Raw genomic sequence first — 10,000 nt, 5'->3', positions numbered from 1 at the left:
TTGGGCATTTGGGCGTTTACTCGTTTGGCATTTGGTCGTTTGGTCGTTGGTCGTTTGGTCGTTGGTCGTTTGGTCGTTTGGTCGTTTGGCGTTTGGTCGTTTGGTCGTTTGGCGTTTGGGCGTTTGGGCGTTTGGGCGTTTGGGCATTTGGGCGTTTAGTCGTTTGGTCGTTGGTCGTTTGGTCGTTGGTCGTTTGGTCGTTTGGCGTTTGGTCGTTTGGTCGTTTGGCGTTTGGGCGTTTGGGCGTTTGGGCATTTAGTCGTTTGGTCGTTGGTCGTTTGGTCGTTTAGTCGTTTGGTCGTTGGGCGTTAGGGTGTTTGGGCATTTGGGCGTTTACTCGTTTGGCGTTTGGTTGTTTGGTCGTTGGTCGTTCGGTTGTTTGGTCATTTGCCGTTTTGGTATTTGGTGTTTTGTGTTTGGCGTTTGGTCGTTTGGTGTTTGGCGTTTTGGTGTTTGGCGTTGGACTCACCGCTGGTTGCAGAGCTGGCAGGCGAAACAGTCCAGGTGGTAAACGTTTTCTTTGGCCCTCATCACCATCTCGAACGCCGGGATGAGTTTACTGCAGGCCGCACAGTTCCCCGTCACGCCGAACAACCTGCCGACAAAAACACATCAAACCAGGACTGAACCAGGACTAAACCAGGACTGAACCAGGGATCTGAAGTCCTGGTTTAGTTCTGGTTTAGTTCTGGTTTAGTCCTCTTGTTTTTAAATAATTGTCTTGAACTTGATATTTTCATCTCAGTCGGAGCAGATTTTTCTCGTCTTTGGCTCGGAGCGTCTGTCGTTCACATTAACCTCCCTCACCCCAATCACGCCGCCGCCGCTCGGCCTCGTGGGAAACGCCGCTCGGCCTCGTGGGGGACGGCGCTCGGCGGCGCTCGGCCTCGTGGGTCCTGAGTCTTTTTAATTAAAGTGTGTCGGGTTGTGGGCGTTTTGACCCCAGACTTTGGGTCAAATCCATGAATATTTTAAACAAACCTGATCTGGAGAAAACGAATCCATCAGCGCGACGAGGAGGTGTGTCCCCGAGCCACCACGAAACCCTCGCCAAGATCAGAACGCCGAGATAAAGGAGGAGAGGACTAAACCAGGTCTAAACCAGGACTAAACCAGGTCTAAACCAGGACTAAACCAGGTCTAAACCAGGTCTAAACCAGGTCTAAACCAGGGTCTAAACCAGGTCTAAACCAGGTCTAAACCAGGACTAAACCAGGGTCTAAACCAGGTCTAAACCAGGTCTAAACCAGGTCTAAACCAGGGTCTAAACTAGGACTAAACCAGGACTGAACCATGACTGAACCAGGTCTAAACCAGGACTAAACCAGGACTAAACCAGGACTGAGATCTGTTGTTGCTTTTGAGTCACAAAAGATGGCTCCTCCCCCTGTACTTGGCTCCTCCCCCTGTACTCGGCTCCTCCCCCTGTACTCGGCTCCTCCCCCTGTACTCGGCTCCTCCCCCTGTACACGGCTCCTCCCCCTGTACACGGCTCCTCCCTCTGCTCAATTTCACAAACTAAAGTTTCTTTTTGCAGCGATGAATCTGGAGCTCAGTTCTATGTTTGGAATTCCGACCGTGAGTATCATAGCAACCAAAGAGCCAATCAGGAGCGAGGCTGTTGAAGAAGGGGAACGCCCCTTCTGTCTGGCGTCTGATTGGTCAGTTCTTAACGTTCAGCTCTTGATTTGGGACAAGACGTCGAAGTCCAAACCCCAGGATCACGAGGAGCAGGATCCAACTGCGCAAACAAACGTAGAAACAGCGTCTTTTTAGAGTCATATCTGTGCGTCCGGTCTGGTCCGCTGAAGGTCCAGACTGTGACTCCAGATCACCAACGTCTCCGGAGCATCCAGTATCGACGTTTGTTTTTTTCTGTAGTGAAAAAAGCACCTCCGAAATTTTGTAACTGTGCTTCAAATCGTCGTAGACGATCAGGGCTGTGATTGGTCGTCTCTACGTTCTCCACTTTCACGCTTCAGTTTGTAAACACGAACTCCAGGTTTAAATCGTCGCCGTCTCGTGTTGTGGCAGTGAATTACTTGGCGGCGCCGACCAAAAACGACAGCGACGAGGCGACGGCGGCAGAGAGCGACGAGTCGATGTAGAAGTAAACTTCAGCTTTAAGGCGTTTAATGTTCAGTGGGTCCAGGATCATGTGGAGCGAGTTCAGACCAATGGCCCCGCCCCCCTGGCCCCGCCCCCAGCCCCGCCCTCACCATAGATAGTCCCGCCCCCAGCCCCGCCCTCACTGCAGGTAGTCCCGCCCCTGGCCCCGCCCTCACCGCAGGTAGTCCCGCCCCTGGCCCCGCCCTCACCGCAGGTAGTCCCGGCGGCACAGGATGAGGTTGGCTTTGGTGTAGAGGGTGGAGCCCACCTCGCCCAGGCGGCACTCGCAGCAGGCGCACTTCAGACAGTCCTCGTGCCAGAACTGGTCCAGGGCCTTGAGCAGGAACCGGTCCTGGATCCTCCTCTTACAGCCTGCACAGCCCTTCGGCTTCGTGTCCGGCTGCACCGACAGCATCTGGATGCCTGGACCAAAGGGTCAGAAAAAAAAAACCAGAGAAAGGGTCAGAAACACAAAGAGGGTCAGAGACAGAGGAGACCACGATGAACATAAAACCCTCGGTCCCAGGCTCGTTCTGTCCATTTCTGAACAGTCTGTGGAGTGATCCTCAGAGTTCCAGGAGGTACCAGGTCTAGACCAGGTCTAAACCAGGACTGAACCAGGACTAAACCAGGACTAAGCCAGGACTAAACCAGGACTAAGCCAGGACTATATATGTGTTTTCTAGTCTCTGTGTCTTGTACTTGTTCGGATCGAGCTCCAGGTTTTTCTAAACACATTCATCAAACGTTCTAAAGGTTCTAAAGGTTCTAAAGGTTCTGTTCTGTCAGTGGGACTTTTTAGGATGCAGACCTGAGGAACATGTGGGTCTAGTTTAAACGTCTTCTGGATGTGCAGGTTGTGTCTATGTTGCGTCCGTTGGTCCAAGTCCAGTTCTGGACTAAATGTCATGTAAATCTGGTCCAGTCTTTGTTGGTCTCTGACTCTTGGACGTGGATCTGCAGTGACACATTTGGACTGTGGACTGGGACGTTTGACACAGACGCAGGAAAATCACGTTATCATCAGAGATGGAACGATATCCAGATCTCTCTGTCCGATGTTTTCACCATGAACATCTCACAGTACAATATTTACTGTGATATTTTGTGGAGCAAACAAAACTTTTTCCTCTTCAAATGTCTTGACAAGATTTAATCCAAAGAACTAAGAGTTAAAAGTGTTAGAACTGTTATTTCTTCTTGTCGTCTGCACTGAAATGGAGCAAAGGATCATGGTCTATGTAGTTGCTCTGTGTTTTTTAGCTGTTGTCTCATCAAAACTCTTCATTTAAACAAAGACATTTGTGATTTGATAAATTGTGATGTTCATGATATTTGTAGCGGCTAAATGATACTGTGTTTCCTGGTAAGGTAAAACTGGGTTCTGTAAAAGTTATGACGCGCTGAATGTGATGTAAAACAGATGAGGCTGGATCCAGTGTGCGTTTACGGTGGTTTAATACAGAGCTGGGTTCACAGCGACAAGCGTAAGTATATGGACCAAGAGCAAGGATATCGTAAAAAATTAATACTGTTTGAAAACGTCAAACCAGAAACAAAAGCAATAGCGGTCAACAAAAATTATGTCTACCCAACCAACCTCTCTCCTCCCCCTGGCCCAGGTGAGTGTGCACCATTTATGCTTTTCCACACCACACACACACACACACACCCCACGCTCACGTGACCCCACCTCCTCTCAGGGAACAGACACACACACACGCGCAAGCGCACTGTGCCCAAGTGTCTCCTATAATATTATTGTGAGAACTTTGACGATACGATGTCACCATGTTTCAGTTATTGTTACATCTGCACACATCAATATTCCATTTCATTTTCTTCCGCTTATCTGGGGTCGGGTCTCGGGGGCATCAGTCTAAGCAGGGACTCCCAGACTTCCCTCTCCACACACACGTCCTCCAGCTCCTCCAGGGGAACCCGAGGTGTTCCCAGGCCAGTCCAGAGACATAGACCCTCCAGTGTGTCCTGGGTCTTCCCCGGGGCCTCCTCCCGGTGGGACATGAACACCTCCTGAGGGACACGTCCAGGAGACATCAGAACAGATGCCTGAACCTCAACTGGCTCCTCTCCACGTGGAGGAGCAGCGGCTCTACTCCGAGCTCCTCCTGTGTGACTGAGCTCCTCACTCTGTCTCTAAGGGAGACGCCCAGACGCCCTGCGGAGGAAACTCATTTCGGCCGCTTGTATTCGCGATCTCGTCCTTTCGGTCACTACCCAGAGCTCATGACCAGAGGTGAGAGTAGAAACGAAGACTGACCGGTAAATCCAGAGCTTCACCTTTAGACTCACCTCCTCTTCACCACAACAATACAGCGACCGCATCACTGATCCACCTGTCAATCTCACGCTCCATCCTCCCCTCACTCATGAACAAGACCCCGAGATACTTGAACTCCTCCACTTGAGGCAGAGACTCTCCACCTGGAGACGACAAGACGCCTTTTTCCGGTCGAGAACCACAACCTCGGACTTAGAAGAGCTGATCTTCATCCCAGACGCTTCACACTCGGCTGCAAACTGCCCCAGTGCTGCAGGTCCTGACTCGATGAAGCCAACAGGACAACATCATCTGCAAACAGCAGAGATGAGATCCTGTGGTCCCCAAACCGGACCCTCCGGCCCCTGACTGCACCTAGAAACTCTGTCCATAAACACAATGAACAGAACCGGTGACAGGTGCAGCCCTGGCGGAGTCCAACATGCACCGGGAACAGGTCTGACTTACTGCCGGCAACGAACACAGCTCCTGCTCCGGTCATACAGGGACCGGACCCCAGACTCCCAGAGCGCCCCCCACAGGACACCACGAGGGACACGGTCCAATGCCACAAGTCCACAAAACACATGTGGACTGGTTGGGCAAACTCCCATGAACCTCGAGCACCGATGGAGAGTGTAGAGCTGGTCCAGTGTTCCACGGCCAGGACGAAAACCACACTGCTCCTCCTGGATCCGAGGTTCGACTATCGGCTGGATTCTCCTCTCCAGTCCCTGGCATAGACCTTACCGGGAAGGCTGAGAAGTGTGATCCCCTATAGTTGGAACACACCCTCCGGTCCCCCTTCTTATACAGAGGGACCACCACCCCCCGGTTTGCCAGTCCAGAGGTACTGTCCCCGACCGCCACGCGATGTTGAAGAGGCGTGTCAGCCAAGACAGCCCCACACAACATCCAGAGACTTCAGGTACTCAGGACGGATCTCATCCACCCCCGGAGCCTTGCCACCAAGGAGCTTGCCAACCACCTCAGTGACTTCGGCCAGGGTGATGGATGAGTCCGCCTCTGAGTCCCCAGCCTCGGCCTCCTCCTCGGAGGACGTGACGGTGGGATTGAGGAGATCCTCAAAGTATTCCTTCCACCGCCGGACAACGTCCCCAGTCGGGGTCAGCAGCTCTCCCCCCGCACTGTAAACAGTGTTGGTGAAGAACTGCTTCCCCCTCCTGAGGCGCCGGAATCTCTTTGAGGCCGTCCAATAGTCCTCCTCCATGGCCTCCCTGAACTCCTCCCAGCTCCGAGTTTTTGCCTCCGCGACCACACGGGCTGCAGCACGCTTGGCCCGCCGGTACCTGTCAGCTGCCTCAGGAGTCTCCCGAGCCAGCAAGGCCCGATAGGACTCCTTCTTTAGCCTAACAGCATCCCTTACTTCCGGTGTCCACCACCGGGTTCTGGGGTTGCCGCCGCGACAGGCACCACAGACCTTACGCCCACAGCTCCGAGCAGCCGCATTGACAATAGAGGCAGAGAATGAAGCCCACTCGGACTCCATATCTCCAGCCTCCCCCGGATCCGGAGAAGTCCTCCCGGAGGTGCGAGTTGAAAGTCCCTCTGACAGAGGGCTCCGCCAGACGTTCCCAACAGACCCTCACTACACGCTTGGGCCTGCCAGGTCTTTCCGGCTTCCTCCTCCGCCAGCGAACCCAACTCACAACCAGGTGGTGATCAGTTGACAGCTCAGCCCCTCTCTTCACCCGAGTGTCCAAGACACGCGGCCGGAGGTCAGATGACACGACTACAAAGTCGATCATCGACCTCCGGCCTTGGGTTGGGAGTTGGGTTCCAGAGCCCAAACTGTGCGTGGAGGTGAGGCCGACTATATCTAGTCGGTAACGCTCAACCTCCCGCACAAGCTCAGGCTCCTTCCCCCCAGTGAGGTGACGTTCCACGTCCCTACAGCCAGGTTATGTGTCCGTGGTCTAGGTTGCCGAGGTCCCTGACCCTGACCGCTGTCTAGTTCACTTTGCACCCGACCCCTATGAAACCCTCTGCGGGTGGTGAACCCACAGGATGGTGGACCCACGTCGTCCTTTCGGGCTGAGCCCGTCCGGGCCATGGCCACCAGGCGCTCGCATTCAAGCCCCAACCCCAGGCCTGGCTCCAGGGTGGGGCCCCGGCTGCGCCAAACCGGGCGACGTAACGGTCCTTGATTTTAAACTATCCATAGGGGTTTATAACTGTCTTTAATTATCGATATAATATTTTTAAAATTTATGACAAATATCAACATTGTTGTTCTCAATATTATTCATTCATATTACTTCTGATTCTTTGTGATTAAACTTTTATCACTCTGTGTGTGTCGACTCAAACAAAACTGATCATGATTCTGTGAAACTCTGAGTTCAAACATAAACACGATCGACAGGATCGACAGGATCGACAGGATCGACAGGTCAGGAGTTTGACTCTGACCTGAAGGTCGCTGGTTTGAATCCTGCTGCACATAAATGTCACTGGTCCAGTTAAATGAATGCTGTTGTTGTGTCCTTGGGCAAGACACATGGGCAAGGCCCCCAGTGTGTGTGTGTGTATGTGTGTGTGTGTGTGTGTGTGTGTGTGTATCTGTGTGTGTGTGTGTATCTGTGTGTGTATCTGTGTGTGTGTGTGTGTGTGTGTGTGTGTGTGTATCTGTGTGTGTGTGTGTTGTGTGTGTGTGTGTATCTGTGTGTGTGTGTGTTGTGTGTGTGTATTGTGTGTGTGTGTGTGTGTGTGTGTGTGTGTGTGTGTGTGTGTGTGTGTGTGTGTATCTGTGTGTGTGTGTGTGTATCTGTGTGTGTGTGTGTGTGTGTGTGTGTGTGTGTGTGTGTATCTGTGTGTGTGTGTTGTATATGTGTGTGTGTGTGTGTCTGGTGTGTGTGTGTGTGCGGTGTGTGTGTGTGTGTGTGTGTGTATCTGTGTGTGTGTGTCTGGTGTGTGTGTGTGTGTGTGTGTGTGTACTGTGTGTGTGTTTCTGTGTGTTGTGTGTGTGTGTGTGTGTGTTCTGTGTGTGTGTTGTGTGTGTGTGTGTGTGTGTATCTGTGTGTGTGTGTGTGTGTGTAGTCTGTGTGTGGTGTGTGTGTGTGTTGTGTGTTGTGTATGTGTGTTGTGTGTGTGTGTGTCTGTTGTGTGTGTGTGTGTATCTGTGTGTGATCTGTGTGTGTGTGTGTGTGTGTGTGTGTGTGTGTGTGTGTGTAGTGTGTGTGTGTGTGTGTTGTGTGTGTGTGTGTGTTTGTGTGTGTGTGTGTGTGTGTGTGTGTGTGTGTGTGTGTGTCTGTGTGTGGTGTAGTGTGTGTGTGTGTGTGTGTGTGTTTGTGTTCAGTTCCTTCTTTAAGTCATTTTGAGTGTTGAAAGTGGAAAAGTTCTGCATAAAACTGTGACCATTTTAAATGAGTTTTAATTTAAGGTATAAAAAAAAAATAAAAAAGTGGTGGACATCGAGCTCATGTGGACAGAATCACCTGATCCTGAACGTCGACGCTGGACGTCCGGAAAAGACTTTGGGCTCAGGGCGTCTCAGTCTGGACCTGCAGTGGACCCGGACTGGACTTTTAATAAACCCATTTCTGTTTCTACGTTTGTTCGCTCAGTGGGACTCGCACTCCTGAGTGTGAGACGCTGTGGGGACAGAAGAGGAGGAGGGGTGTGTGTGTGTGTGTGTGTGTGTGTGTGTGTGTGTGTGTGTGTGTGTGTTGGGGGGAGGAGGTGGGAGGGTCCCGGCTCATTGTTCAGTCGCTGCTCTTTTCTCTTTTCTTTAGTTGGGGACAATGAGACAGATTAGTATTCCACACACACACACACACACACACACTATACACACACACACACACACACACACACACACACACATACCCACACACACACACACACACACACACACACACACACACACACACACACACACACACACACACACACACACACACACACCCCTCCTCTGACCTGCTGAGCCCCACAGCAGCTGGAGCAACACTCATCAATACACTTTCACTCAACTAGTCCTGGTTCAGTCCTGGTTCAGTCCTGGTTTAGTCCTGGTTTAGTCCTGGTTCAGTCCTGGTTCGGTTCTGGTTCAGTCCTGGTGTAGTCCTGGTTTAGTTCTGGTTCAGTCTCAAACATCATAAACAGAACGTGGCTGGTCTCGTGCGTGCGTGGTGCGTCAGCTGCGGAGCACGCACGCATCTGTGCGCGTGCGCGGGAGCAGGTTGCAGTCAGAGCCTCGTGCGCTCCGTCTGAGCTCTGATTGGCTGATACAGATTCACGCGCACGTTACACTTCAAAGTGCCGCTGCTGATTAGCGCGGGGCCCCGGGGGACCCTCATCAGCGGGGTCCGTGCCGCACTGTACCCGCTCTGAGGCGCCCCGAGCCCGGCCACAGCTCCCCGCTCCGCCCGGGACACAACCGCACCGGGACAAAGGCTCCGGGCCGCAGTGCGCGCCTCACGCACGGACGGAGCGTGTCGGTCTCGGTGACATTTGGCCTTTTCCTAATGACTGTTGCCATGGCAGCGGCACGCACTGGCACGCACTGGCACGCACTGGCACGCACTGGCACGCACTGGCACGCACTGGCACGCAGCGGCACGCGGCTAAAAGGCCAATCACATCCGCAACAACCGCGCAGACCGACCGCATCAGCGCGCCGCGTCTCACCGCCCCGAGCCCCGAGCCCCGGAGCGGTCACAGCGGAGAGGGGTCACCTACGGACACGCTCCGGAGGATGAGGAGGAGAGGAAGAGGAGAGCAGGATGAGGAGAGGAGGATGAAGAGGAGGAGGAGAGCCCCGGCTCTTACCGAAACTTTTGTCTCTTTTCTGCATTGGTGGCGCCGGAGCCGCGGAGCAGCTGCATGCGACTGGACCGGAGACACGGGGCTTTGTTCCCGGGAAACAGCTCCTGCTCGGCGGCGTGGAGCTCCGCGGCGGCGGAGGAGGGAGCGGCGGAGACGGAGCGGAGAGGCCGGGGGAGGCGCGGGGAGAGGCGGGGAGCCGGAGAGGAGAAGCCCGGGAGAGCCGCAGTGGATGCCGGGACAAAGAGATGCGTCCCGCTCGCCTCGCGCTCAGCGTCTGCCACGGCTCGTGCGGCTCCAGCTGTCCCTCACGCGCACGGCTCACGCGCACGCCCCCCTCCCCTCCTCCTCCTCCGTCTGGACCAATCACAGCCGCGACACGGAGCACGCGCATTACGCACGCACACGCGGCAGGACGCGCCGCCGCGCCGCCAATAACAAGTCTGCGATTAACCGACTCAAGACCGATTAAACCGAATACAGACGAGCTTTTCTGTCTGTGACGTGTCAACCACACCACGGCCGGGAGGGCATCTAGTCCTGGTTCAGTCCTGGTTCAGTCCTGGTTTAGACCTGGTTTAGACCTGGTTTAGATCTAGTTTTAGTGCTGGTTTTAGTCCGGCTATAGCTCTTTTTTTTCTGCTTTCGGGTTTTAAACGTACATGAGCCGGTGTGTCAGATGCCCTCCCATCCTCGTCTCTGGACACGTGTGCCGAGCGCGCGCCACAGTTCAAAGTTCACTCTCTCGGTACGTGACTTTAAACGTGCTGACGCAGACTCGTTTGTTCCGTTCCGCCGGGAATCGTTTGGACCTGTGCGTAAAAG

General features: G+C 53.6%; 1 protein-coding gene across 2 annotated transcripts in view; it reads right to left on the bottom strand.

Moving 5' to 3' along the window:
- The window catches only part of lmo3 (LIM domain only 3), a 15,237-nt gene that overhangs the window by 4,197 nt on the left and 1,040 nt on the right, over positions 1–10,000 (bottom strand). The window contains exons 1-3 of one of the 2 annotated variants that reach the window (XM_055159909.1): positions 9,182–9,206; positions 2,319–2,532; positions 470–595 (exon numbers count right to left, since the gene is read on the bottom strand). In XM_055159909.1, the coding sequence (XP_055015884.1) occupies positions 470–595; positions 2,319–2,532; positions 9,182–9,206 (365 nt within the window). Of the gene's footprint in view, positions 1–469; positions 596–2,318; positions 2,533–9,181; positions 9,207–10,000 lie in introns of those variants that run through there. The other variant, XM_055159910.1, reaches the window with a different exon arrangement.

The sequence above is a fragment of the Boleophthalmus pectinirostris genome, unplaced genomic scaffold (genome assembly GCF_026225935.1).
Source record: "Boleophthalmus pectinirostris isolate CB_2022bp ecotype Guang Dong unplaced genomic scaffold, ASM2622593v1 HiC_scaffold_2825, whole genome shotgun sequence".
Lineage (NCBI taxonomy): Eukaryota > Metazoa > Chordata > Actinopteri > Gobiiformes > Gobiidae > Boleophthalmus > Boleophthalmus pectinirostris.
This window is presented reverse-complemented; position numbering and strand designations above follow the sequence as displayed.